Source organism: Meles meles, chromosome 12 (assembly GCF_922984935.1).
Source record: "Meles meles chromosome 12, mMelMel3.1 paternal haplotype, whole genome shotgun sequence".
NCBI lineage: Eukaryota > Metazoa > Chordata > Mammalia > Carnivora > Mustelidae > Meles > Meles meles.
The window spans coordinates 79,537,392-79,564,406 of NC_060077.1; the positions used below are offsets into that span (position 1 = coordinate 79,537,392).

Here is a 27,015-nt window from a genome sequence, read left to right on the forward strand (position 1 = left end):
CCAGGGAACAGCTAAGGCTATGATTCTGATGCATTATTACGGGTATTTAGAAGGTCTGAGCATAGTGACACCATCAATATAACATGAGTAACATCACAAACGTAGCTCTGAGTGACATGTGTAGAGACAGGAGATCTGAAGCACAAAATCGTTTATATAAATTATATATACACAAAACAAGAACACCTACGAATGAAAGGACAGATGTCAAACATAGGGGGTGGGGTAACGGGGAAGCGAGAGAGGAAGGGAGAGATGAAGAAAAATGAAAGGAGGGGCACCTGGGTGGCTCAGTCCGTTAAGCGTCTGCCACGTCATGATTCAAGGGTCCTGGGATCCAGTCCCACATCCGGCTCCCTGCTCAGTGGGGAGTCTGCTTCTCCCTCTCCCTCTGCCTGCCACTCCCCCTGCTTGTGTTCTCTCTCTGTCAAATAAATAAATAAAATCTTTTAAAAAATGACAGGAAGTGAATTTTTTTTTAAAAGATTTTGACAGACAGAGATCACAAGTAGGCAGAGAGGCAGGCAGAGAGAGAGGAGGAAGCAGGCTCCCTGCTGAGCAGAGGGCCTGATGCGATGCGGGGCTCGATCCCAGGACCCTGGGATCATGACCTGAGCCGAAAGCAGAGGCTTTAACCCACTGAGCCACCCAGGCGCCCCAGGAAGTGAATTATTTTAAGTGAAGGACACAAGGACACGTTGGAGCACAAACAAACAGAAAAAGAGCTTTGCGGGACCAGGGTGAAGAGCGCCATTAACCATGGAGCCTGGTGACTGCTCCGTCCTGCTCCTGAGGGAGGAAAAAAAAAAATTAACTGTCTATAATAAGGTCCCACAAAACTGGATAAAAAATTTTAAAGGCTGAGTATTTTCTCCTGGCTGTATGGGGGAGAAAGAAAAGTTCCCAGTTTTTCGCTACCTCTTCCTACTCCCTCAAAGCATGTATTATTTAAAAGCATTCAAATGCCTAATTTTTTTTTCCGGCGACAGACCATGTGGCCAACTTGAGAACATACAGCATCGCTTTCCCTCAGGGAGGGCAGGGGCCGTGGGTACAAGACATAGACTCACAGAGTGGCATCTGAATCATTTGTCTCTCTTCTTTTTCCGTCATCTCAGACCGATTGCTTTAGGAGGTGGAACTGAGTGCCTAGAAACTCATTGGAAAGTAATACAAGGGAGCTAACCTTGCCTACTTGCTTTGCTTTGAAATTCAGTGTACGACTCCGCCGGGAAGCTTGGGAGCAACGTCCTGAACGGGAACGTGGACAGGCTGGGATCTTACAGCGAGTGCCTCTCCACGCGTGCTCCGTCCGGGAGTTTCCAAGGCTACTATTGCAAGCTCCATATCCTGCAGGTGAGCGAGGCGGGGATCTGCACTCCTGCTCTCGGGGCACGGCTGAACTTGGTGATCGGGAACCCCGCACAACTCCATCGATTGCTTTTTTTAATAAAACCAAAAAACCAAAAAACCCCAAACTCTTAGGATGTTTGACAAAATGTTTAAATTGCAAATAGCTGCACTTGCATGTTCTAAGTGTTTTGGGATGTTACAGGGGGCCACTGACCACAAATGGCCTAAGCCTTCAGACATTCCCCCTGCCCCATTGTAGGGGGCAAGCCTTCTGGACAACCTTCGTGTGGAATCCAAGGTCAAGTCCCAGCCAGTGTTTCTGGCCATTAACTCCTGACTCACCATCTGATTTTGGAATACCAACAGGAGGGTGGACTTCCCATTGCTTATAGTCCCGTCCCAGAAACAGAGCTCAGAGAGAGGAATTTGGGGCTATCTTAGCCGGTGGGCTTGGATTTCAGTGAGCATCATCACTGCATCTGCCTGAGGTCACGGGGCTCATTACCGTCAAAGCACATTAGTTCTTTTACTGCTGGAAAATAAAACCAGGAACAGCACAGCCTTCTGTTCAATACAAAAATAGCCTTAATGACATCACATCACACTAACAGAAAAATAACAGGTTGGCTAGAAACCGGCATATAAAATAGCAAGAAGAAATCCAAGCTCTCTAAGATTCATGCTATAAAATGGACTTGCAATGGTTAACCATTGGAGATAGAGACATTATCACCCAGTTCCTCTTGCCCCACTGAGGGTTAGGATAATTGTTGTTTGAGGGTTTAATCCATTTGTACAAATGTTGTATCTTGTTTTTGACCGGGTAAATGGTTTTGATATCAGAGCAAAAGGTCAGGCCTGCACAATCATGTAAGTTACATGTTTAGAAATAACGTTCTGGAAATTTTTATGCTTTATCTTTTCTTTATTGGGACAGGCATTCTAATCACGGACTTGACTGATGAATAAAATCTTTACTTGAGATGTTGTGTCTTGTCACAAGGAAATCGCCACTTGGCAATTCTGTTGAAAATCAAAAGACCGTCACATCTTAGCATGACCCGTACTGTGGGGGACAGGAGAACTGGGATAGATCCCACATTGTCGCGGCTTTGATGTGAAGCTGAATGCATCTGATCTTAGGTAGATTTAACTCAAACCGCTCTGTAATGGGACAGCCATCTCCAAAGACTTCTTTCAATACCTTTCTCTCCCCTGTCCTAATCTAATTCTCAGGCAGCACACAGCGCAGCCTTAGAAATGAGGGCGCATGGATGCCGAGAACACGAAAGGAAAGAACGTTGTGGCATTGTGTTTTTCAGGACGGAGCCGAATACAGGGTAGGCGTGTGTGTCCCTGATTCTTGCGCGGAAGAGGATGTGACCGTGATGTCTCAGTTGGGTAAGTCTGGAATGTACCCAGGGAAACTACCCTCTCCTTGGAGTCAAGAAAGGTCATTCCTTCGGGAATGAACCAACCTTTCCTCCTGATAAGTCCAAGACACGGAGAGTATTTTGGGGACTTGGGAATGGAGGCGGTGGGACAGGAAGGGAGTAGGTAGGAAGGAGGAGGAAGAATAAAGAGAAGGTGAGGGCTGAGTCTCTACACAGTCGAAGTTGAAATGGAAACAATCTTCCGTCCCCCTCCGTGGCCCGGTTAGGCCTGAAGAGAGGAGGTGGGCCGCGTCCGGTTTCCGCACTGTGCGTGTGCTGGGCTGTGGCCCGTGTGGGAATCTGTCACAGATCCGGAGGGCCATTCCGAACTGGCACTGTGGGCGGCCGACGTGTTGTCCTGGATTGGTGCCAGGAGTCCCGTGTTCGGTCCTGGCTGTCCCCTCCCCGCTGCGTGATCCTGGGCAAGTCACTTTATCTCCCCGCATTTCCGTCCCCGTCCTCCGCGCGGAGAGGGGTGGGCCAGCGCGCTTCCAGCTCTCTGCGGCCTTTCAGGCTCTTCTGACCTGCGCCTCACAGAATGAACACACTCCAGTTCACACGGAAGCTGGTTTGGCTTCGTCTCTAACTCTTTCAGAATGTTCGAAGAAAGAGTTTTAAAGCCCAGAAGTTCTATTGCCAGCGTCTTTTGTATTTATTCTGGTCATCCGACTAAAAACAAGCACGACACTTTAAAAGACACTCTTTCTCGACTCACAGAACACTTCCGACACCGAATGTGTGGGCTTCCCCCTCGCATCACACAATTCTGACACTAACCACCTGAGGAGAGTGTTGACCCCACAGGTGAAGGGCTCATGCCCACAAGCCCATCCCCCACGAAAGACACTAATCCCATAGAGCGAGTACCAAGGTCACCCACGCTTCTGTCTGACGTGGCTACAAGTCAGGGGTTCCCATCGTATCTTCCTCAGCTTTGATAATTCGCTCTCATGGCTCACAGAACGCAGAGAAACACTTTGCTGTTACTGCCTTATTATGAAGGAAGAGCCAAATACAGGAGACACACATGGCAAGCTGTAGGGAAGGGACGCAGAGCTTCCCCCCGCCCCCAGGTCAGGGTGACCCTCCAGCCCAGCATCTCACTGTGTTCGCCAACCCAGAAGCTCTCAGAACCCGCGTGTGTAGGGTTTCCATGGAGGTTCCATTGTGTAGACACACAATGGATTAAGTCCCCGCCCCTTGGTGATTGCTTCGGTCTCCCATCTCTGTCGCTCCTGGAGGTGGGGGATGGGGCTGGAAGTTCCAAGCCTCTAATCACAGGATTGGTTCCTCCCTCCACCAGCCCCTTCCTCCTGGAGTCATCTTGTTAGCATCAACTCGAGTCTGGTTGAAAGGAGCCTATTATGAATGAGAGCACACCCTCCTCCTACCCCTGTCACTCAGGAAATTCCAAGGGCTCTACGAGCTCCATGCCAGGAACCTGGGCTGAAGACCAAGTATAGATTTCTTATTATATCACAATATCACACACATATTAAACATCTTCTTTTAAGTGTTGATAGTACAGTTCGTTTTCAATAACCTGACACCGTCCTCTCAATTTATGATGATCCCTACAGATTCAGGTCCAGTATCTGCCTCTCCAGGCAAATATTGTACGTGCCGTTGAAAAGAAAACTGAATGTTATGAATTAAATTTCAATTTCAGTTCTGGTTGGCGAGGCCATCCATATCCTAGCAACGAAGATAAATGGGCCGGGTTGTTACTAGATTAGCATTTCAAGTGCATAAATGGCTCGCTAAGCCGGAGTTAATGTTCATTATTATTTAAGAGATTTATCAATTAGCCTAGTTTTCCTGGCTAATGCTAAGCTGATTAGCCAGAGTTGACATTAGAATAAAGTGGAAGGTGAGATGTTATTATCAATACGAAGATATCTTGAGGATTTTCTTTGAGGACCTGGGAAGAGGAAAGGCCCTGCCTGGGGTGAGCAGAGCCGACCGAGGTGGATGTAGGAGGGGAGCTTCTGTTCCCTCAAGTTTTTGGTGGACTCGCCTGTGCAGGCCTCGCTTCCCCAGAGCAGGAGAGCGGGGAGGTCACAGGTAGGGACCGTCGCAGACAGGCGGAGAAGAAATAAGTCCAAGATTGCAAAGAGAGGGACAACGATTCTGGGCAGGGCGGAAGGCAAAACACAGGCAAAAAAACCCTTCCTTATGTGGTTGCCATAAGGATCTTATAACATTTCAGTCGCCTGACCTCACGTGAGTTCTTCAGAATGAAAGTGTGTCTCATGGGGGTGTTGGGAATGTGGACCAAAGTGAAGCCAACCTCAAAGCAGGTTAGTAAACACTTCATTCGTCGTCGTCTTCTCAAGGACCGTGGCCCAGGGGACAGTATTTCGGGTGCCCCGAGGACCCGTGGGCTAGAGGGGATTCTATATGGGAAGCAAAAGGGGGACACGTGCTTGCAAGCAGTTCTCCAGATACGTGTGAGTCACAAGGCATCATTTGTTTGGCTGTAAAAATCAAGGTTTTCTGATTTCCACATAGACACATGAAAGACCCTAAGTCATCTTAATACATTATATTTCTGGGGCGGCTGGGTGGCTTGATTGGTTAAGCCTCTGCCTTCTGCTCAAGTCATGATCCCAGGGTCCTGGGATCGAGCCCCATGCCGAGCCCTATGCTGAGCCCCGTGTCATGCTCCTTGCTCAGTGTGTTTCTCCTCTCTCTGCTCTGCCCCGCTGCTCGCTCGCTCTCTTGCTCTCCCTCTCTAAAATTAAAAAAAAACAAACAAAAAAAAACCCTTAAAAAATACATTATATTTCTATCATATCTGATTGTTCCAAAATATTGCCTTCGTGCCTCTGCTGAACCCGTTTTCTGGTTCTTGTTTCTGAGATCTCTTTGCGGTCAGTCGAGGGGGTCAAGGGGGCTGACGGTCACCTCCTGAAGCTTTAGTGCACAAGAGTCTAGATCAAATTTGGGTGTGAAGATCACGAAGGCAGTTATCGGCTCGTTCCCTGACAGCTCACGTCGCCGTGGGTCAGCCTCGCTCGCAGTGTGCTGTTTGGCTCCTGGGGACAAGAGCCACAGACAAGGGGGCCCGCCCTCCCATCTTTCCCTCTGTGGTCCCACGGCCTTACCCCTTTGTGTGTCTCTCTGTTAGCGAATTTTCCCTGTGTGAATAAAGACACAGGATTTATGGCCCACCTACATCCTAACCTAGTAGGACCTTCTCTTGAGTTGATTACCTCTGCAAAGACCCTATTTCCCATAAGGTCGCAGTCACAGCCCCGGGGAGGGCGGGGATGGTTAGGGCTTGGACCTTTTGGGGGTGGGGGAGGGAGAGACACAATGTTCAAGCTGGGCTGTGTTCAACCCAGAACACGACCTAGTGCCTGGTTCCTAGTTTGCCTAGTTATCGGACGTCCCTTAAAGGCCACAGGGAATCGGGAACACAGTGACTCACAGCCACCAACAGTGGGGCCCTGCCCTTACAATGCGCTTGAGAAACGTCAGGCAAATCTGCGTGGAGTTAGCTGGAGAGCAGTTGGGTCTGGTCACAGGGACAGCACAGAAGCTGGACAAGAAGGGACTGGGGTAAGGGTCTGTGAACGCCGAGTTAGCAAATTTTATCCAGACTCAGCTCTGAAGGGCTACGTGTTTCCATTCTTAGGGACTCGCACTCCGTCCATCTCCTGTCCTCATGGAAATTTGATGACATGTTATGGCGGCCACCGTGTCTGTTGGCAGTGAGAACCAGGCTGCCATCGATGTGTCGCCAACCAAATATGTGTCCCTGTTCCTGTGCCGTTAGGCTGACTTCATCTCGCCCGGCCTCCTGTAATCAGGGTTATGAGGCCACACAGAACAACGGAGCTAGCACCTCGAAGGGTGACCTCTCCCCCCACCCCGTCTCGCAGGGATTCTCAGGGCACTAAGTGATAAACTGGAGCTATTTTATTTTATTTGTTTTAAGACTGTATTTACTTATTTGGGAGAGAGAGAGCGTGAGCAGGGGGAGGGGCAGGGGCAGAAGCAGGCTCCCTGCTGCGCAAGGAGCCCAATGCAGGACTCGATCCCAGGACCCTGGGATCATGACCTGAGCCAAAGGCAGCCGCTTGGCCGACGGAACCAGCCAGGTCCCCCTAAAATGGAGCTATTTGAATGATGCCTCCCTGAATGGCCCACAGAAGGGCCTCAGAAGGACTCAAATGGAATCCAAATCATTTCACAGAATACCGTTTTCTGTTCTCGGGTTAATTCAGGAACGATGTCTTGAGCGCCTTTGCCTCTGGCCTCTGTGCGAAGGTCCCGTGTGGTGCCGAGGGGGGCAGAATCGGAGGCATCAGGAGTCCCTCACGTGCGGGGCCCTCCAATTTAGTGAGCAGGAAAAGTACGTGTGCCCGGAATGAGAGGGGTCAGGAAGCACCCGCTGGTGTGCACGTGGAGAGCTGGGACAGACGGCCTCAGGGGAGCTGTGGGGACCTGTGGGGTCGGAGGGGAGGGCCTTGCTGGAGGGGGTGAAAGGGGCCGCGTGGGCTTGAGCTGACCTGGGTTAGCCAAGGTGCCGCTGATGGCGCATGGCCCGATATTGGTGGGAAACCGATCATACAGAGCTCTCCTATTCCCCTGTGTAGACCTAGAGTCTGGCCGTGTAGACACTTTGCTCAGGTTGAATGTGCGCAGGCTGCCAGTTGGATTTATTTACTAGGATAGGATTTAGCACGGGGTGTCGGGGCTTCTCCTCGGAGCTGCTGGGATGGAGGACATTGAATCCGGTCTCTCCTGGGCTTGCTCCCTGGGCGTGTGCTCACGTTTGTGTGTCCAAACTTCCTTTCACACAAGGACACTGGCTGGATGGGGTACTGTGATGGCCTCGTTTTCCCTTAATTCCCTCTCTAAAGGCCCTACCTTCAAATACACTTGCACTTTGAGATCCTGGTGGTTAGGGCTGCAACATAGGAATTTGGGGGCTTGGGGGGGCACAATTCAGTCTGTAAGAGTCTCTTCTCAGAAACCCTTTGATTTTAGGAACTCCAAGGCCAAATTCTATTCGACTCGCTCTCTTCCTTTCCTGATACTTGGCCCCTGGAGTCCTGTGATTGCCCTCAGAGGGGGGTGGGCACCTTGGGAGCTGGGGGAGTGGCGTCTTCCATGCAGCCCTCGGACCTAGGCCCCTCACTTTAGGGACCACTCTTCCGGCCTCCCTCTGGCCATGTCCTCCCCGATGAGATGTCTGTGGGGTCAAGGGGACGTGACCACCTTCCCCTTCTCTTCCAGTCACACTCTGAGTATCTAGAACCCCAGAATTCCCCGCCCAGCTGGCTGCCAGGCCCCATCTAAGGGGGTCTGTGGGGGAGGGTCAGGAAGGTGGGACTTCTGCTGTCCACAATCCCACAATCGGCAGGTAAGGCACTTGGTATAGGAGCAGGGAGAAGAGAGAAGAGAAAAGTGGTGGGCCGGGGGCCGGAGGGGCCGTCTGTCAGAAGCCCCCACCATGTGCTCTTAGACCTGAGGGAGTGGAAGGGATGAGCCTGAGTGTCTGCAGGCCAAAGCTGGTGCGTGCGCGCACACACACGCACACACACATTGTGCTGGCTTCTTGGCTAGGCCTGAGCTCTCCCGCGGTCGACAAGAGCAAGCATCCAGTAGCCTGGAGTGTCTTTAGGGTCACGAGGCAGTGTTAACCCTCCGCCTTCCTTCAGAGTCTGGACACTGTTGTTAAATGCTTCAGACTTCATCCGGGGGGCAACCGCTGACCTCCGGAAGGGATTCCCCTGGGGCTACGGAGGTAAAGTCAGTTGGAACTTGCTTTAATCAGCTTTGGGGCCTGTGAGGCAGCTCCCCTAGGACTCAGATGCAGGAAGACGATCATTTGAGACCACTGGGAACCTTTTCCGGCTGCCGTTAAGCCTGTGCTTCTTGAGACAGGAGGAGTCAGACTAAGGAAAAGCTACTTTTAAAAACAATGGAAGATGAAAGGTTTCATGGGGAAGCCCAGATGGGGAAGTGGGAAGCCCACTTTGTCATTCTGTTCCTAATTCTGTTGTCTTGTACTGCTGGCTACAATCAGGGCCCTAAGTCACATTAAAAAAAAAAAAAGATTTTTATTTATTTATCTGACACAGAGAGAGAGAGAGAGAGAGAGACAGCGAGAGAGGGAACACAAGCAGGGGGAGTGGGAGAGGGAGAGGCAGGCTTCCTGCTGAGCAGGGAGCCCGACAGGGGACTCGATCCCAGGACCCTGGAATCATGACTTGAGCCAAAGGCAGACACTTAAAGACTGAGCTACCCAGTGCCCCCCTAAGTTCCATTTTTTTAAAAGAGGTTTTTAAGAGTGTAGATAAACTTTATGAAACTTTTTGACATCTTAATGTGGATTTCCCTGTGGCCTCCAATCTGTACTGTGCAGTTAAGGCGACAAAGGTAGGTTCTGGCTGCTGTGGTCCCCGCAGGGACGGAGCTGGGCTTTGCCTTGTAGGTCTGGGAGGTTGACTTTCTCAGGGCGTCCGGGCTCATCAGGCTGGAGGGCCTGGTTCACACGGACCAGAGGCTCCGTAGTGGTTCATGGATCAAACAGAAGCCACCCGATTCCTTTTAAAATTCCAGCGAGGACAGACATGGCGCTGGTCAGTATGCTTCTGTTTCAGTGAAAGGCTTATTTGGTAAATTCATATAGAACCAGGCAGTAGCCTGGGGAGGGGGGCATTGATTCAGAGTAAATGGAATTGGATCATGAGGAAAGTGCTGCTGAGTCCCCTTTGGGGACCTACTTAATGGGGCACGCTAAGCCTTGCGCAGTGCTGAGGACACGTGGACACCTCCTCCTTCCTAACTCCGCCCTTAACAGGTTATGATTAAGAGTCACAATTAGCATATATTATTAATCTTACGGTGATCTATTGGGACATTTCAGAAACCCTCTGGTCACACTCATGGGAACAATGGGTATTGGAGATAGAAGGGACATTAGAAGATGTTGTGTCCAACCCACACTTCCTCATTAGCCAGAGGAGGAAATGAGACCCAGAGAGGGGAAGTAACGTTCCCAGGGTCACACAGCAAGCAGGCTCCAACCCAAGCCTCCTGCATGCAAGTCTACGCCATGCGTTGTGGTGAACTAAGGTAGCGTGAGGGAATAAAAAGTCCACACTCTTCAGGTTCACACAGATCTGAGCGGGTCCTGTCCCTGCTCCTGGCGGCAATGATAGAGACAGCTGATGTTTACTGAGCTCTGACTGTCCCAGGCACTTGCTAAGTCCTTTATAGCCATTGCTACATTTGGTTCTCACCACAACCCTATAAAGAACTGTTAGCTCCTTTTTACTGAGGGGAAACTGAGTCACGGGGCAAGGAAGTAACTTGTCCATGGTTGTAGTATAAAGGATAGATCCAGGCCCTCAAACTGCAGAATCTGTGTTCTTAGCCGCTACGCTTAAGTGCATGAGCTTATCTGAGGAGAATTTTCCTTGTCTGTAAAACAAGGTAAATAGTAGTTCACAGTAGGTTTTTGATGAACTGAAGATAATGACCGAAACGTGTCTCATACCTAAATGGGCACTGAAGACTGTATTTTTTTGATATTCCTCATTGCCATTGCTATTTAATGAAAACATACTGAGTTCCCAACCTTTGCTGGAGTTTTGGAAGCTCCCTCGTCCTGTGGTGCTCACTGTGTGTGCCCTCATCAGTGGTACGAGCACCTGGTTTCTTTTTAGAAATGGAAACTCTCAGGTCCCACGCCTAAACTACTGCGTCAGACTGCAGGGACGGGGGCAGGGAGCCGTCCATGGAACAACCTTCCAGGTAATTTCTGGGGCATGTGTAAGTTCAGACCACGGCCCTCGTCTTACCACTAATATCCCTGCTAGCTACTGGCAGTGACCATGAGCTGTGCCCTGAGTTGGTGTTTCTGAGTTTCCATTGTAGACCGCAACTTTCCCTGGCCTGTGGGCTTCCGTCGTATTTTTTCATCTCATATCGCATTTATCTCTCTCATGGGAATCTGTTTGCCAACAGATTTGAGCTGGCAACGGCGCCTTTTACGATTGTCCTTCCCAGTGCTGTGCTGGGAAAGGATGCAGGAGTCTGGGCGGACCATGGGTTCTGGAGAGCGTGGTCCACATCGCGCTGGGCTGAGTTCCCCCTTCTGTGACTCTCAGCAGCTCCGTGCCTTATTTTCCCCATCCCTACACCCGATATATGAGAAGCCAGCTGCCCTTTTAAATGTCAAAAAGTTTTGCTTTGAAATAATAGATATGAAAACTCTTGAAAAAAATAGATGTATTGCGAAATAAAGTATTACTAATACAATCTCTTTTTTTCCCCCCTTTGTAGATATTTTAAGATACAGAAATACTTCATTTCTGGCCCCTTCTCTCTCTCTCTTTACAACAAATTCTTCCTCCTCGTCTGGTGTGGCTGTGGCTAGATGCGCTTCTGGAAAGTTCCCCTTCGACACCTTTGTCGCCGTGTGTCTGTGAGTACGGGCGTCCTAGGTACCTGGTGGGGATGTGTATGTTGGGGCTATGTTATCACCTTCCACGCTCCAATGTTGTGTCATCATTTAGTTTTCATTCCTGAGGGATGTCTGACCAGGGCTCCATGGGAGATCACCATGTACCTTTAGCAAGAAACTTCGGACATGTTCAAGAGGAAGGCTGGCCACACCCACATGTGATTGAGTCCCAGAGTCACCGAGAAATGGGTCCTGTCCCCAAATAGTCCTGTTCTTAGGGTGTGAGCTCTGAAAACTGGTTTCTTTTATCTGAGGCATGGCTTCTCCCATGAACACCCCAACAATCCTTCTAACTCTGTTTGCATCATGCATTGTCCTTGGGACAAACTAACAGAATTGCTGGCCCATGGCTGGAATGGTTGGTAAGAGGCTTTCCCGAAAACCTCACTTAAATAACCACCCCGCTGGGAGACATCCATGTCTACACCACCACCCTGTCACCCGCATCAAAGGCTACCTTTGTAAAAACCAGTGCCGGGGCGCCTGGGTGGCTCAGTGGGTTAAAGCCTCTGCCTTCGGCTCAGGTCATGATCCCAGGGTCCTGGGATCGAGCCCCGCATCGGACTCTCTGCTCAGCGGGGAGCCTGCTTCCTCCTCTCTCTCTGCCTGCCTCTCTGCCTACTTGTGATCAAATAAATAAATAAAATCTCTAAAAAAAAACCCAAAAAAACCAGTGCCCATTCGATAGATTAAATAAACTGGTTTAATGAACATTTAAAAAAATTGATAACAAGGAGTTTCCCCCAAGTTTATCTGCTATTCCTACGTTTCACTCCTGTTTCTATGCGTGTGTGTCAGTTGGGCTCTTACTGATCTCGAAACTACATAACGTAAGTGAAAATACCAACCCTTAGCCCTACCAGCTGCAAGTATCGTCCTCAGTGTTTCGGTTGCTTTTGTTTATGATTTTTTTTTACGATTATAATAAGGAATTTATGAAATCCGTTCATCTTTGACTTTATCATTTCTTTCATTTTTTATTCGAGAACGCCACCCCCACCCCTCAAAGCCGTTAGGTGTTTATCTGTATTTGGGTCGGGGCTTGAGTGGTTTGTTTTTCCCTGGGCTGTTTTCTCTCAGGTTCCCGTGGTCCTGTGTGAAGTGAGGCTTCGTCACACTTGTCTTCTCCCTGCAGGTGCGTCACCTTGCTGGGTGTCTCCTTGCCCCTGGCCGGGACCGTCTACGTGGCAGCCAGGGAGAGGGGGTCCGATGGCAGATCGTCGTCACCTGTCCCTCCGGCCACCGACGGGAGTTTGCCTCTGAGAGAGACGCAGGCGGGTGAACCAAGAAGCGGAACGGCTTGCCCGGCCCATCTCTCACTATCAGGAACCCCGAGCAGAGGAAAAAGTAGGCATTTTAAGAAACCAAGACCACTCATGAGAAGTGACTTAGATGAGTCACAGTTGGAAAGTAAAGCCTTCGGTGCTGGAATCTGGTGAATGCCCCAGGGCTTCCAAATGCCAGTGTGGAGGCTGGCTCTCTGCTCGTTACAATTCGGTCTTTGTTTGCTATCGGAGTGTTCAGGCGAGGTCGCTGAAAATGCTGCTTTCTTCCTCGGGTACAATTATCCAGTGTGTCTTCGTGCTACCCAGCGACTAGGTCAGAACGGAGCTTGGGTCGCACTGGGTAATCCTTTAGAGAACAATTCCATGATCCCAGTGTCTATTTTCACGGCCGCAGCTACGCATATGACTCACAGAACCTTCTGGCATCACTAAGGTAAAGGATACAGACCGAAGCCAGGGGAGTAAGTGCACAGATGGTTAAAGGCTGGTGGAGGGCAGCCCAGCCCGGAGCTAGATAACCTGCTTCGGGAAGGGAGCGCTGGACGGCAGTTAGCGGTTGCTCACCTCGTGTTGTGTTCCAGTGAAAACCAAGAACATTTCCTTCATTTCCACCTGCCCATGTGGCAAGGCAAAGACCACACACACACACACATGCACACACAGTCACACGCACGCACGTGCACACACGCACACACACACCCCCGTGAAACAAGAAGAGCATCCTCGTGCAGACCCCTTTAGAACACAGGGACTCGTGCCTGACAGAGCCCCTGCAGGTGCACATAATTGACCTTCCCTTCCTCCAGCTGAGGGGATAAAAAATAAGACAGCGTTTCAGCGAATGGCCCAAAAGATTAGGAGAATGTGATTGAGTAGCTTTGGGGAGTCCATTCACTATGGAGGGTGCAGTGATGATTTTATCCAATCCTGTTTGGATCTTCAGGCAAAACCAAAAGCAAATGTAACCCCAGTGCAGATACCCAACACCAGGAAAGCAACACAGAGCATGTTTGTGTCCGAACGCTCGCCCTCCTTCCTGAGTCAGAAGGTGCCCGCTGGCCTGGTGGTCCCAGCGCACCCGGCGTGCTCGTTGAGGGAAGCATTCATCCTTGGGCTCCTACATGGGGTCAGTCCCTGCTGCTCTGTAATTTCTACTCTCAGGCCCTGGTTTGGCCGTTTGACCTAGTCTCTTGTTTCTATTCCCCCATATCAGATACTGGGGACAGTTATAATGGGCTCCCCCTGTTAGGGTACGGAGTCGACCACCCTTCAATGAGACAGAGAACACTCTCGATAATGCAAGTCACACAGCGAGGTTTATTTCCCGCTAGCTGGGGTCCAAGTATCTGCCCGGCGCAGCGGGTTTCACAAGGACCCCAGCTAGCTGGAAATAAACCTCGCTGTGTGACTTGCATTATCGAGAGTATTCTCTGCCTCATTGAGGGGTGGTCGACTCCGTACCCTAACACCCCAAATCTCAGAGCCCCTCGGTGTCTCCTCATGGGACGTGGTTCGAGAATTCGACTCCCCAGCCGCCACACAGAAGGTTCCTTGGGCGTGGCGGAAAGACCCCTGCTTAGCAATCCCAGGTCAAACCTGCCTCGGTTTTGAACTCTGCCCTTGGTCAGGTTGTTTGACCTCTAGGAAACTCAGTCTCCACATGCGTAAAATGGGGGCATACAATGGGATTTGTCAAGGGAATTAAATGAGATAATGTAAACTGTCCTCCTGATTCATTGCTCTTTTCCTCATTCTCTTCCTTTAAGCTGGAAGGGGGCAAGGAGGGGGGCAACTTTAACTGGCTGGGACCTCTCGCTAACACTGACCTTGCCGAGGCCAGCCTGGTTCCAGGCACCTGCCACATGCTTCTAGTTATCACACTGAGGGTGAGTCTACAGTCCCCCACATTCACCATCGCCTATCATCAGTTGGAAGGCCGAGCCTTGGAGCTTGGCATTTTAAGGCCAGATGGCAGGATTTTAGGCAGACACAGCTGGCATGGAGTCAGCAATCAGCCACTGAAACGTTAGGGTTTTAGCCCCAAATAGGACTCTCTGGGATCAGGATACAAAGGTTACGTTAGCTTTTTCAGCAGCTACACTCAAGTGCGGCTTCAGAAACGAGTGTGGGGGTGGGGGTCCCATGTTCTGTTGTTGTAGCAATATATCTTGTGTTTATACCGTCAGAGTCAAATGTCATATCCTGAACGGTTGGAAATGAACAGCGAGATGGAGAGAGCCCTAGGTTCAGCATCTTTTTCCCTCTCCACGTTTCCACTCACTAGCGAGTCAAATCAACATAAGACTACCGTGTCTTCTAGAAGTTTAGAGCCAAATTGGGCATTTCAGAGTCCTGGCTCTTTATCCTCCAAATAATCACGGCATTCGCTTAGAGCGGTTTCCTGTTACATGAGCCTGTCGTTTCCTACTTAGATGAGAAAAATATGAGTGCATGTTCGAGGAAGTTTCCATGAACTAAATAGCCGTGAATTTCAGCCCCTGGAAGTCAGGGCTCTTAATCTGTGGTCAGGCGCTTGTTGTGAGCTCACAGTAATAATCACTGAGAAAATCCAAAGGGGCCTCGAGGTTTTCCAAAACACCATCATACCCTGTGGTTCTCCAACCTTGGTGCGCCTCGGAAGCACCGGGAGGGCTTGTCACAGCCCAGGTTGCGGGGCCAGAAAGGTTCTGAGTCAGTAGGTCTGGGGTGGGACCTAGGACTGCGCCTTTCTAACAGGTTCCCGGGTAATGCTGAAGCTGCTGGACGGGGACGCCCCCCCCAACAATGAGAACCACTGATGCGTCATTTCAACCGATCCTGCCCAGGCCCCTTCGGCTTCTCCTTTCCATTTACAAATGCGTACAAGGGGCTCAGAGAGGCTGTCCTCCTCCCCACCGACCAGTTATTTTCAGACACTGGTATAAGCCGCTACTAGTTAAGCTTACCCGCGAGCAGAATTTATTTATTTATTTAAAGATTTCATTTATTTATTTGGCAGAGAGAGAGACCGCAAGTAGGCAGAGCAGCAGGCAGAGAGAGGGGGAAGCAGGCTCCCTGCTGAGCAGACAGCGGATGAGGGGCTCGATCCCAGGACCCCGAGATCATGACCTGAGCCAAAGGCAGAGGCTTAACCCACTGAGTCACCCAGGCATGCCCCACAAGCAGAATTTAGATGGAAATAAAATCAAATGGTAGCAAAATGTATCCAGTCCTCGCTTGCCAATGTAGACATCAGGATGGATGTTTGACAACCGTGCTCAAGCGCTCCCAGGAGCCCGGCCAAAATGCCTGCTCAGTTTAAAAGTGAGGGAAGAGGTCCCGGGAGGCAGAAGAGTGGGTGAGACTGGGTCGAGCCTGTGGCCGCCTCTCTCCACGTGGCACGTGGCTTCTCAGGAGCCGAGGGGAGCCAGGACTGGGGGCATGGGACACGGCTGACTGTGCCATGCCAAGCGCTGGTGAGTGAAAACCCCTCCTTCGGGGTGAGCTCTGTGCCTTCAGGCAGGCACACTGGAGATTGACTCCAAGGGAAAAACTCATATTTACAGCTGGAACCTCAAACAGTTGGGCAATTACATTCTCCCATCGAAGAAGCTGAGTCAGGTTTCCAGCGCCTGTCACACCAGCTCGCATCTGGAAGTCTCAGCTCTGCAGCCTTGTGCCTGCAGTGTTTACGCCACATCCGAGAGAAAGCACGAGTCTCTCCGAGTGGCTTGAGCTTTCCTTCGGAGGGTCCCGGTTCCCAGTTCCAGCTGTTTGGCGTTAATCTACGTGAGTCCAATTAAAATTTTTTAGAAATTAGAAGGAGTAAGTGAAGGGAAGGGATGAAAGTGATCGGGCTTATCGTAGTGAGCAGAGAGGCTGAGATATCACCTGTTTGTCCTTCATGGTAACCCTAAGGTTGTGGGATCTACTTTGATTCCCATTCCGTACGTGCAGAAACACAGGCGCAGAGAGGTTAACTGACTCACCAGAGGTTACAGAGCGTCTAGGAAAGCACAGGTGGGTTCAGAGCCAGGAGCATCCAACTGTAAGGCCGGGCTCCTTAGCTACTGTCCTGCCTGCCCCTCTGTTTGCACCCCTGCACTTGACAGGCAGAGGTGTTGTTTGCAAGCAGTTCGTTCTTGGGAAGACAGGAGGAATGCCACTCCGAGTGGAACGCTGGCTTTATGGAGCAGGTGGTTCCTGAATGATCTCTAAGTCCCCCCCCTTTGTAAGACAGGACAGGGGTCAGGCGCTGGCATTCCTGGGGCCTGAGCTCGGTTGGCGTAGTCTGTGCGTAGCAGGGTGAGCACCGGCCTCGGGGCAGGCATGCTGGGGCAAGTCCAGGTTTACAGACCACATCCGAAGCTGCGCAGACAGAGCAGGAAGGGACCACGGAGAACTGGGCTGAGCAGCCCGGGGTCCCAGCGAAGGCGTGTCTGTGTGACAGCCAAGATCATCGGTGTGTGTGTGTTTCGACTTGTTTGTGGGGAAGTGTGTGGACCGATCTGGCTCTCCGGGTGGACAGTGACATCTGTACTCTCGTCCAGGACTTTCAGGAGCCGTGGAGCACGCTCTGAAATGCTTCTCTTGGCAGAAGACCGTGCCGGCCATCTGGACGTTGGAGACACCAGGACGCACGTGCTCTGTGCTCAACGGCATCCGGGTTCTGAGTCTCCTCTGGATCATGTCGGGGCACACTGGTCAGATGACCGCGTGGCTGTCTTTGGGTGAGGAGAACCGACGAGCTCTCATGAGCAGTCGAGGGAGAGAGAAGCTTCCACGCGAGGGGAGCCCTTTGGGCGAGGGGCACGAGGCTGCACCTTCCCCCAGAGCAGCCTTCCGTTTTAGACACATGGCCACGATCTCCTGCAAGCGGGTGTCCCAGGCCAGTGCCCGGCTGTCGCTTGACCTCCTCCTGGGTATGAATCAGGCCCCCGAGGGACAGGAGCACGGGGATTGCGTAGTCACGGTCCAAAGAGCTGGATTCCTTCTAGTAATGATTAAGGAATCCAGAAACTGATGTTTCTTTCTCCTGGAAACATAGTCATGCGTCAATAAATATTGGGCACTGGTGTGAAATTAGTGTTTCTTGGCCTTCTGCCTGTGGCCTCCCTCCCAGTGCATGCCAGAAGGATCAGCCCTAGATAAGTGGGGCCAACACGTGGGGCAGAGTTGAGGGGAGGGGCCAGCCTGGGGTGGTTTGAAGAAGCTGCCCGGCCATCTGCACCGGCCGTGGTGGGGTGACGCTGCCGTGGCCCCCCGAGGAGCTACGGGCCCTGGGAGAGCAGGCAGCTGCTCAAAGCCTTGGTTACCGTTCCATGGTGGACAATTTGAGGTGCCTAATTCTTAATCCAAGACACCTTCTCCTCTCAAGCTGTGGGGCTGCGTGAAATCCTCTTGAGGCTAAGAAAGTTGAAGGCATTCTTCTTGCTTGTTCTGAAAACACGGATCCCGTGACTTTCTTCTGCGAAACAAAAAGACACTGTTTTCGTGTTTGTTGCAGATAACGTGCTCGAGTGGAGAAACAGAGTGCTTAAAAACCCCCTGTACCTTTATTCTCGGAGCGGCCCCTTCTACCTGGGGGTCGACACATTCTTCCTGGTCAGGTAACGGGGTGTTTTCTCCGCTGTTGTATGCATGTGGCTGTTCGGGGATGTGTGCACGGGTGTGATGCCCTCATCGCTTTAGTGAGAAAAACGGAATGCCTCACATTTATTTCACTCCTGGCCTCGCTTCGGCCGGGCTGTACACAGCACTGTTGTCCTTAGCTCCCCTCTTTTGTCGACTCGGTGTGTAAAATGAGTTGGGATGGCTGTCTGCAAAGTTTTCAAAGATTTTATTAATGTAGTCGAGAGAGAGAATGGGAGCTAGAGAGTGAGAAAGAGCCGGGGGGGGGGAGGGGCAGAGGGAGAAGCAGACCCCCCACTGAGCAGGGAGCCCGATGAGGGACTGTGCTGGGACCCTGGGATCACGACCTGAGCCAAAGGCAGACACTTAGCCAACTGAGCCACCCAGGTGTCCCTCTAAATTTTTTTTTTTTTTAAATGAAAGGAGATTTTACCTGAATCAAAATAGTTTATTTCAGAGGTTCTCAAATTCTGGTCCATGGACGGATGCAAATCCATGATGAACTTGGCGGTTCTCACTAGAGTGAAACGTGAACAAATCTGAAAACGGTGTGACATTTCCTAACGCTTTCTTTATCTAACCAGACGACTGAGAGTCCCGTTGTCTTGATCGTGTGATGAATGTCAGGCACTGTGTTAAGTGCTACAGCTTCACCTCACTTAATCCTAACGACGCCCCCAGAACAGGGGACCACAAAGTCCCCATTTTTCATTTTTTGCTGTTGCTCAGGTGAAATCCACATTAACATGAAATCGAGCCCCTCGAGTGGACCATTCAGCGGCACTTAGTACATTTCCAGGAAGGGGCCACCACGGCTTCTAACTGGTTCCGAAACACGTTCAGCAACCCCACTGGAGCCCTCATACCCACGGAGCAGTTCTTCCCCACTCCTCCCGCCCCCAAGTCCTGGAAATCTACTCTCTGAATCTGCGGATTTACCTCTTCTGGTTATTTTGCCTAAATGGGCCTCACAGCTTCTGGCCTTTGGGTGCCCATTTCTTTTAGTTAGTGTGGTGTTTCTGAGGCTCGTGCCCGTTGCGGCAGAACAACTTCATTCCTCTTTATGGCTGAGGACTATTCCGTTGTATGGATAGAGGACAGAATCTCTACTTTATTTATTTATTTTTAAAAGATTTTATTTCTTTATTTGACAGAAATCACAAGTAGGCAGAGAGGCAGGCAGAGAGAGAGGGGGAAGCAGGCTCCCCGCTGAGCAGACAGCCCGATGCGGGGCTCGATCCCAGAACCCTGGGATCTGACCCCGGCTTGCAGGGCCTCCTTCTAGGCCCTGAGGCTACAACCATGGATAAAACCATCGAGGACTTCTTGTGGTCCCATGAGTGCGTGTGTGCGCGTCCGGCCATAAGCAAACAAAGAAATAATTTTTTAAAATGTGGTCATAGCAAATACCGGGAAAGAATACAACAGTGGCTCGTGCGAATGCGTGGTTTGGAGTCATCAGAGAAGGCTTGTCTTTTGAGGGGCTGTTGGATCTGAGCGGCAAGAAGGAGCCAGCCGTGGGGAAATCCAGGACGGGAAAGCTTCAGGCAAAGGGAGCCGCTAGTGCAGACAAGCTAAGGAGGGAGAGGGAGAGAGAGAGGGAAGGGGAGAGAGACAAAGAGAGAGCATGTGTTCAAATACTGCTTTGCCCACCTTGCCCTGCTGGTCCCCCTGGTTTAAAATGGACCCACCAGCGCGCTTAACTTCCTTTTTCCTGGTTTATTTTTTTCTCTTTATCTCACATACTTAGAGATGCCATTTATTTATTATTTCTGTATTTATTGTCTGTGTCATTTATTGTCTCCATGGGAATATAAGGCAGGACTTTCTTCAACTTTGGGTCCTGCTGTCACTGACCTAAGGCAGGTGCTAAGGATATAGTATTGCTCAATAATGATTTCTTTCTTTCTCTTCCTTTCTCTCTCTCTCTCTCTTTCTTTTTTCCTTTCTTCCTTTTTTGGAAATGGTTTCTTAATTGTTTTAGCTCAAGCCTCTGGTGTGATCATTTCTTGGGGGAATGCAGAGAAAGTAGGGAACAGAATGAGCTGAGACCTGGCCACCAGGGCGAGGAGGTGGCCAGGGTGACCACTGAGTGGCCCAGACAGGCAAAGATCAGAGGCCACCATCTGCAGGGCTAGGGGAACCATCAGGCACCAGACTTTCCAGGAGGGCACAGCTGGGTCTAACCAGGCAGGCAAAGCCCGACTACGGGAGACCTGGGCCGGCCCCTTGGGGGTGGGGAGGTCGGCCCAAGGGACAGCATTCGAAGTCCAGAACTCTGTCCCTGGCAAGAGGACTAGTAAGAACAAGGCAAAAAAGAAAGAAAGAAAGAAAGAAAAAGACACCGAACGCTGGATGAGGCTGATTGGCAGAGCTCCAAACCATGGGAGGGAAGCTGGCAAGGACGGATCAGGACGGCTGGAACCCGAGCCAGATCTCAAGCTGGAGGGCTGCCACCGGGAGGGAAGAATGAAGGCCTGAAAAGCCACTGGTCATGCCTGGACTATCGGTGCGAATCTCTGAGACAACAGAGACGCCATTGGGTCAGCCCTGAGATACCCACAGCACAGGCCAAGGCTATGAAATTTCAGATGTCGAAGAAAACGATGCAGGGGCGCCCCTTTATTGTAAGGACTGCATATCCGACCCCCGGCTTGGTCCGGGGAGTGCTGGGCCTCTGCTCAGTGGTTCTGAGCTGTACTAGTCTCATTTGGAAGGTTGTTACAAAAGCAGATTCCCGGACCCATCCCAGGCCCACTGAATCACACTGCCCAGGCTGGAAGGAATCCCTTGGGGTGCTGCTGCCCCCTGCCTGAGTCCAAGAACCCCAGCGTGAGCCCTGGCCGGAGGAGCTGAGGACGGTGGGTGCAAGCGGGCAGCCCCTGACTCAGCCCAGGAGACGACGACATCCGTCTCTTCTCTTTATCCCTCCTTGCTTCTGTTTCTCATTGCCTGTCTTGGGAATGGTTTCCTTCCCCTCCTGTATTCATTCTCTTTACTCTAGAAAGGGCACATTGGGATGCCAGAGTGGCTCGGTTGGAAGAGCAGTCAGCTCTAGATCTCGGGGGTCGTGGGTTCGAGCCCCACATGAGGGGTAGAGAGGACTTAAATAAATAAACTTAAAAAAAAAAAAGAAAGGAAGGAAGAAAAAAAGAAAATGTACAAATTCCCTTAAATATAATTTTCATTTGGACAATGGGACTATTACTAAGTGATTCCTAGTATTGCCCATGCTAAGAGCCTACAAGTCTTTTATTCCATACACAGTGAACCCAGGGAGTCGGAACCAATGTCATGCCCATTTTTACAGCTGGGAAAGTTGATGTGCAGAGATGGAATAACTTGTTCCAGTCCCCTCCGGCTAGGAAAGTTAGAATTAGAACTGAAACATGTTGGTTTCGGGCCAAAGTGCGGCTTACCCACCATGTGCTCCAGAACCTCTGCGCGTCTCTGCCACAGGACTGTCTTCTTCCCCGCTGGGGTCAGGTCTCTGGGTCTTCCCAGCATCCCGTAGAGACGTCTCCCGCTCACAGCCCGTTTTCCCTGCCAGCCTTTCTCTTTGGCCCCCGGAAGAAGGGAACGGCAGGATGGTGCTTGCCCGCACACAGAGATAGACCCTGATTCATTCTTTCCTGAAATGGAGAGGAGGCCGGAATTGGAATCGGCCGTCCCACTTCCACAACTCAGCGCTCCTTTCCACATGTCTCTATCAATTGTGTTCCTATTCCAGTGACTCGGACTTGCTGCGTTTCAAAGCAAAGTCATGCTGGCAGAGAACAAAGACGTTCTCTAACCCTCCCTGAGCCCTTCTAACACACACACAGCCCTCTTTTGCAATCGAAAATGCATTTGTTCCTTAGGGAGACACCCACAAGGATCATTGGCATCCATGTCAAAAGGTCAGGAAACTCCCTCCCAAACTTGCTTATCGTCGAGTTAGAGCTCAGAGATGTAGCCTGTTTCTTTAGCTGAGCGTTCTGGGTAACAAATCTGGCATCGGGATGTGTTGGTGGAGAATCTTGGGCAACCCCCTGAGTCTTCGAGCTTCAGTTTCCCTATTAGGAAAGCCGGGATGGTAATATCTTCTCTTTTGACCAATCACTCGCTCCATAAACACTTATGGCAAAGGACTCTGGTCTTGCTCTTGAAGCCAAAACAACACCGTTAGCAAAAGTACTTTGAAAACAACGTGGCTTTGGATGCTATCATTTCTAAAGGCTAATGTCATAGCTCGTAGAGCTGTTCAAATACCTCTGGCTCTCTTCCCGCCAGGCCCTTGGTCTGCTTCCTGGCCACTGGCAGGTAGGTCTGCCTGTGAAGGGCACCTAGCGTTGCCAGTAGGCTAAGAACTTTAAACAGGTCCCTTCTGGGCTCGAGCATTTAACTGCTGGTTTGAAGCCCTCCAGCACGCTTTGTTCTCTGCCGTGGTCCCTGGTGACCTTTCAGAGAGTGGCTGCAACCTCAGCCTGGGTCTCCTGGTGGGGAAGATGCTGAGCTCAAGGCGATGCCCATGGCATGAGCAGGGAAAAGAACTATTATTGTTTTAGTGATGGAGATAATCCTGTCCCTACAGCATCTCTTCTTGGACCCCGATACAGACAACCAAGTTCATCATCAGATGAACTGTATCACTGGTAAGCAATTCCCGTGACTAGTCTTCTCTCTCTCGCAGTGGCTGGTTAAGTGTGAGGTCGTTTTTAAAGCTACGTGAGAATTCAGACAAAGGAACGACCCTCAGCCTCGTACTCAGATTCGTCCTCAGCCGCCTTTTAAGGTAGGTCTCTTTGGCTCATCCCTTAATGCATTATTGCTGCCTAATCATTCATTACTTTTGAGTCTTCAGCCCTCTTTTGAAATGATTTTCAAAGAAAAATAAACAGAGAGAAATGGTTTTCTTCATAAAGTTGATTTTTGCTGGCTTAATGGCCGTTGGCAGTGGGAGATACCAATTGTCGTGGCGTTCGTCCAAATAGAAACTGAGCTATATTAAACCAGCGAAAACAACCTTATTCTTCAGCTCATGGGCATCAGATTTCAATAAACGTACGGTCGGCTTTCCCTGGAATGTGTACCCAACGGGAGCACGTGTGTGGCTCTTATAAACTGGTAGGAATTGGCTGCCGTGACTCAGAGTACTAAGGGTAATGATAAAAATAAAATAAGATCCAACAAGATGGGCCGGTGATGCTTGCGATGATGGTGCTTCTGCTCATGGGGAGGCAGGGAGGCTGTGGTCCTCTTTACGAGTGTGTGGATGGTTGGGGCAGGAGGGGACATGGTATTGGGACGGAGTATGGAATCTGTGGGACAGGAGACAGGCTGTGATGCAATGAGACACACCCTGCAGTGGGGAGAAGAGGAAACTTCCACTCACGTCGCCCAACCCTCCTTTTGTACCTTCTCTAAATCATGGTTTGTTGCTGGCTGGGCTGGAGCTGCTCTCTTTGCTTAGGGTCCCCTCGTTACACTTCATTGTTGTGGAGCAGGCAGGAGGGTCTTGAAACAGTCTTCTGGGCTAGGAAAAATGAAGTGGGGGAGATCTGCCTGGAGTGGGTCCACCTGGGCTTGCGTTCTGGCTCAAGCCTCTGCCAGCTGTGTGACCTCGAGACGTTGTCTCAACCTTTCTGTGCTTGAGTTTTCTCATCTCAAGAAGGGGAAGCACAGTGATAGTCACTGTACTCTTGTGCAGATGAAAAGAGAGGATGGGTGCTAAGAACCTAGAAACGCATGTGACGCCTAGTCAGCCTTCCGTAAGTACAAGCTGCCATTATTCCTGTTGTTGCTTCTTATCCCTTGTAAACTTTCCAGTAAATCGGTTAAGAATGAGTTTGAGCCAGGGAATAGACCTCTCTTGATTTCTTTTCACCGTGACCTTTGTCGTTTCTTCCAAACACTATTAAATCTAGCTCTGTCCGCCATGCTGGACAGATTGCTTATTCTTTCAATATCTTCTGGGTACGTGGCATCAGCTTTGGCCTGTTCTCTCCTGTGGTCTTCTGTAGCAGGACTGGCATTCAGACCAGGGTTTCTTAGTGAGAGATGCTGATGGGTTGTTAGGGGGTGGGTTCTGGGATCCAGTGGCATGGTGGATTCTGCCTGGGAAACCTGCTTCAGAAGAAAAGTCCTAGAGCTGGGGATTGAGGAGTGGGACGTGTTTTAGCAGGCAGATAAAGCAGTAGTGGGGGCAGGAAGAGTCTGCGTGTGTGGGAGTGGGTGGGTGGGTGGGTGTGGGTGTGAGGTCTTCTGGGGCAAGATGGCGGTGAGGATCCCATATAATGATCATTACAATATCTGGTCAGAATAGCAGATCTGGACTGGTGATGGGCATTGGGAATGGAGAGAGGGCAAAATCAAGGACACCCAAATCTTCAGCCTGAACGACATGGCAGGATGGTGGGGATGTTCTTGAGATAGGGAGCTCTGGGAAAGTGGCACATCGGAGCCAGGAGGAGAGAGTTCAAAGTGGGACAAAACTTTGTTGAAAAATCAGAGAAAGCATCACCAATGGAGTTTGAACTCACTCTCTAAGGTAAACCCAGAGAGAAAGCAGCCACGTCCCTAGACACTTTTCTCATTCTTGTGGGCAAAACCCACTGTTATTACACAATTATGATTGATTGCTTGCCTGCTTGGTGCCAAGAGCACTGGAAGTAAGATCATTTGTTCACTCACTCTTTCTGTCTTTGTTGAGGGCCCCCTGCGTGCCAGGCACTGTTGTAAGCTCTGGGGACTCCGTACTCCGTAGCCAGGCAGGTGTCTTCTGGCCTGGGGGTTATGTTCTAGTGAACAGAGATAGGCGATCAACAAATAAATATGTAACATTGAGTTGCAACATGCAAATACATGTCTAAGGGGTCAGGATGATAAGTGTCAGAAAGTGCTAACTGGGAGGCAGAGGCCTGATGCGGTCTTCCTCTGGAAGGGGAGTCAGGGGAGATGGCATTTGTCAAAGGAAGTAAAAGAAGTTTCTAAGCAGAGAGCATGCTGTGAGGGAGGAAGGGCCCATGTGGGGAGTGGGTGCAGAGAAGGGAACACTGTTGGTGTGTTTGGAAAACCACAGAGAACCCGCAGGAGTGGAGGGAGCCGTCGATTTGGAGAACAGAAGGGAGTGGGTTCAGGGAGATGGGGCGGGAGCTCCATGGCTTGGGCTTCCAGGAGCCTTTAGCTGTCTATCCGGAGAGAAGAAGCCTCCGGAGGGAAGTGGTATGGTCAGATTTAACCTGTCCAAGAATCACTCTGAGAACTGACAGTAAGAGGACAGGGCAGGCGCTGGGAGACAGCTGGCAGCTACCCCGTCTTTAAGAAAATGCAAAAACCCAGCTTCCCAGGGTCAGTCAGAACAAAGACTACATAATAGGAAACAAGGAGAGTAGAAGTTCCAAACCCTTAAAACTGTGTGATGATTCCAACCAGGAGCCACATTTTAAAAATCAGGGGGTTTTATAGATATATGTAAAAAAAAAAATTACTGATAAAAATATCTAAGTGTAACAGAAGGTTATACGCTGAAAGTAGGGGAACCCATCCCAGCCTCACTCCCCGCAGGACACCTTTGTTAAGAGTTTCTTGTGAATTCTTGCAAGTACTTTCCATGTATTTATAGGCATTGGGTGTTTTTTTTTTCCTCATGAGTAGGATTATATTATATGCTGCGCTATTTTGCACGTAGCTCTTTCGCGCTTAATGATTAATGTTGACATGTCATGTCTCTCTGCGTGAAAGGACCTTACCTCACTGACTTCAAACATTGCCTGGACGGTGATGTGTTCGTGGAGTATCAGGAGTTTAACCTGTCCCCATTAATGGGCATGGTGGTCATTCTAAGTTTTTGCTATCTTAGACGATCGTTCAATGTCTATATATTTTTGTGCACTCTTGTGAACATGTTTGTGGGTAAATTCCTACCAGGAGAATTGGTAGTTTGGTGCATCTAACATTTTGATGGACGTTTTCCAATTTACCTTCCCACCTCCCCACGTATGAGAATGCCTGCTTCTCACATCTCTCACAACAGCCAAAGTTGTACTTTTTAATTTTCGAAAACCTTGACTTTAAATCTTCCAGAACCTTGGACAGAAAGGGAGAGCACTTACATTTATCTGATGCTTTCAGTGTTTCCCACTGTTTTCTTACCGATCTCATTTGAGTCTCCAAAAATCTCAGGAGGCAGGAATCATGATCCCCCTTGGAATAAGGAATTATCATTCCCCCTCTTCCATAGAAGAGGGAAGAGAGAAGTTCTATGATGATCTCAGTGTGAAAATTTCGATAAAACTGGAACACCCATTTCTGTAGTTTTGCTCTTCAAAGTGAGACCCACCCCCATAGCCACGCTGGGGGGGGGCGGCAGTGTCTGGACCTTGCTCCCTCCCAAGGGCATCTGACCTGAACTCTGGTTCTGAGGGGAGCAGGGGGATTGACTTACTCTCCCCAGGGAGGTGACAGATGGTGGGAAGGGGGGCTTGGGAGGCTGTGGGAGCAGCTGCAGGGCAGCCTGGTCAGATGGCTGATGTGACAAGGCCTGGGCCCGGGGAAGGCTCCGTGGCTGTTGTCTGAGCTGATCTGGGAGACACGTCTTGGCACCGCCCGCGGTCCTTTCTGACTGACTGTGATCTGCAATTCCCGCCTGCTCCCTGCATGCCCACAGCCCTCAGCCTACCAGACACATGCCAGGAAGGACGCTATCATCGTGGGGAGGACAGGAGGCCAACAGGTCTGGGGCCCGGTGCCGACCAGAGGCTGGGTGCTGCCCACCCCCCAGCAGCCCTGCCCTTCCATCTGTCACAGCCCACCCCGGGCCCTGGCGCCCCCACGGAGATGTTCAGAGATGCGGTTGGGCCACGTGCCC

At 50.5% G+C, this 27,015-nt stretch overlaps 1 protein-coding gene across 1 annotated transcript in view; it reads left to right on the forward strand.

Annotated features, from left to right (window-relative positions):
- Positions 1-1,209: 1,209 nt before the first annotated feature.
- Positions 1,210-27,015, forward strand: part of LOC123953923 (O-acyltransferase like protein-like) — a gene marked incomplete at its 5' end in the record, with an annotated part of 50,831 nt that continues 25,025 nt past the window's right edge. The window contains 7 exons of the mRNA XM_046024365.1: positions 1,210-1,356; positions 2,676-2,754; positions 11,091-11,232; positions 12,407-12,618; positions 17,087-17,266; positions 18,043-18,145; positions 22,840-22,941. Of these exons, the coding sequence (XP_045880321.1) occupies positions 1,210-1,356; positions 2,676-2,754; positions 11,091-11,232; positions 12,407-12,618; positions 17,087-17,266; positions 18,043-18,145; positions 22,840-22,941 (965 nt within the window). The remainder of the gene's footprint in view (positions 1,357-2,675; positions 2,755-11,090; positions 11,233-12,406; positions 12,619-17,086; positions 17,267-18,042; positions 18,146-22,839; positions 22,942-27,015) is intronic.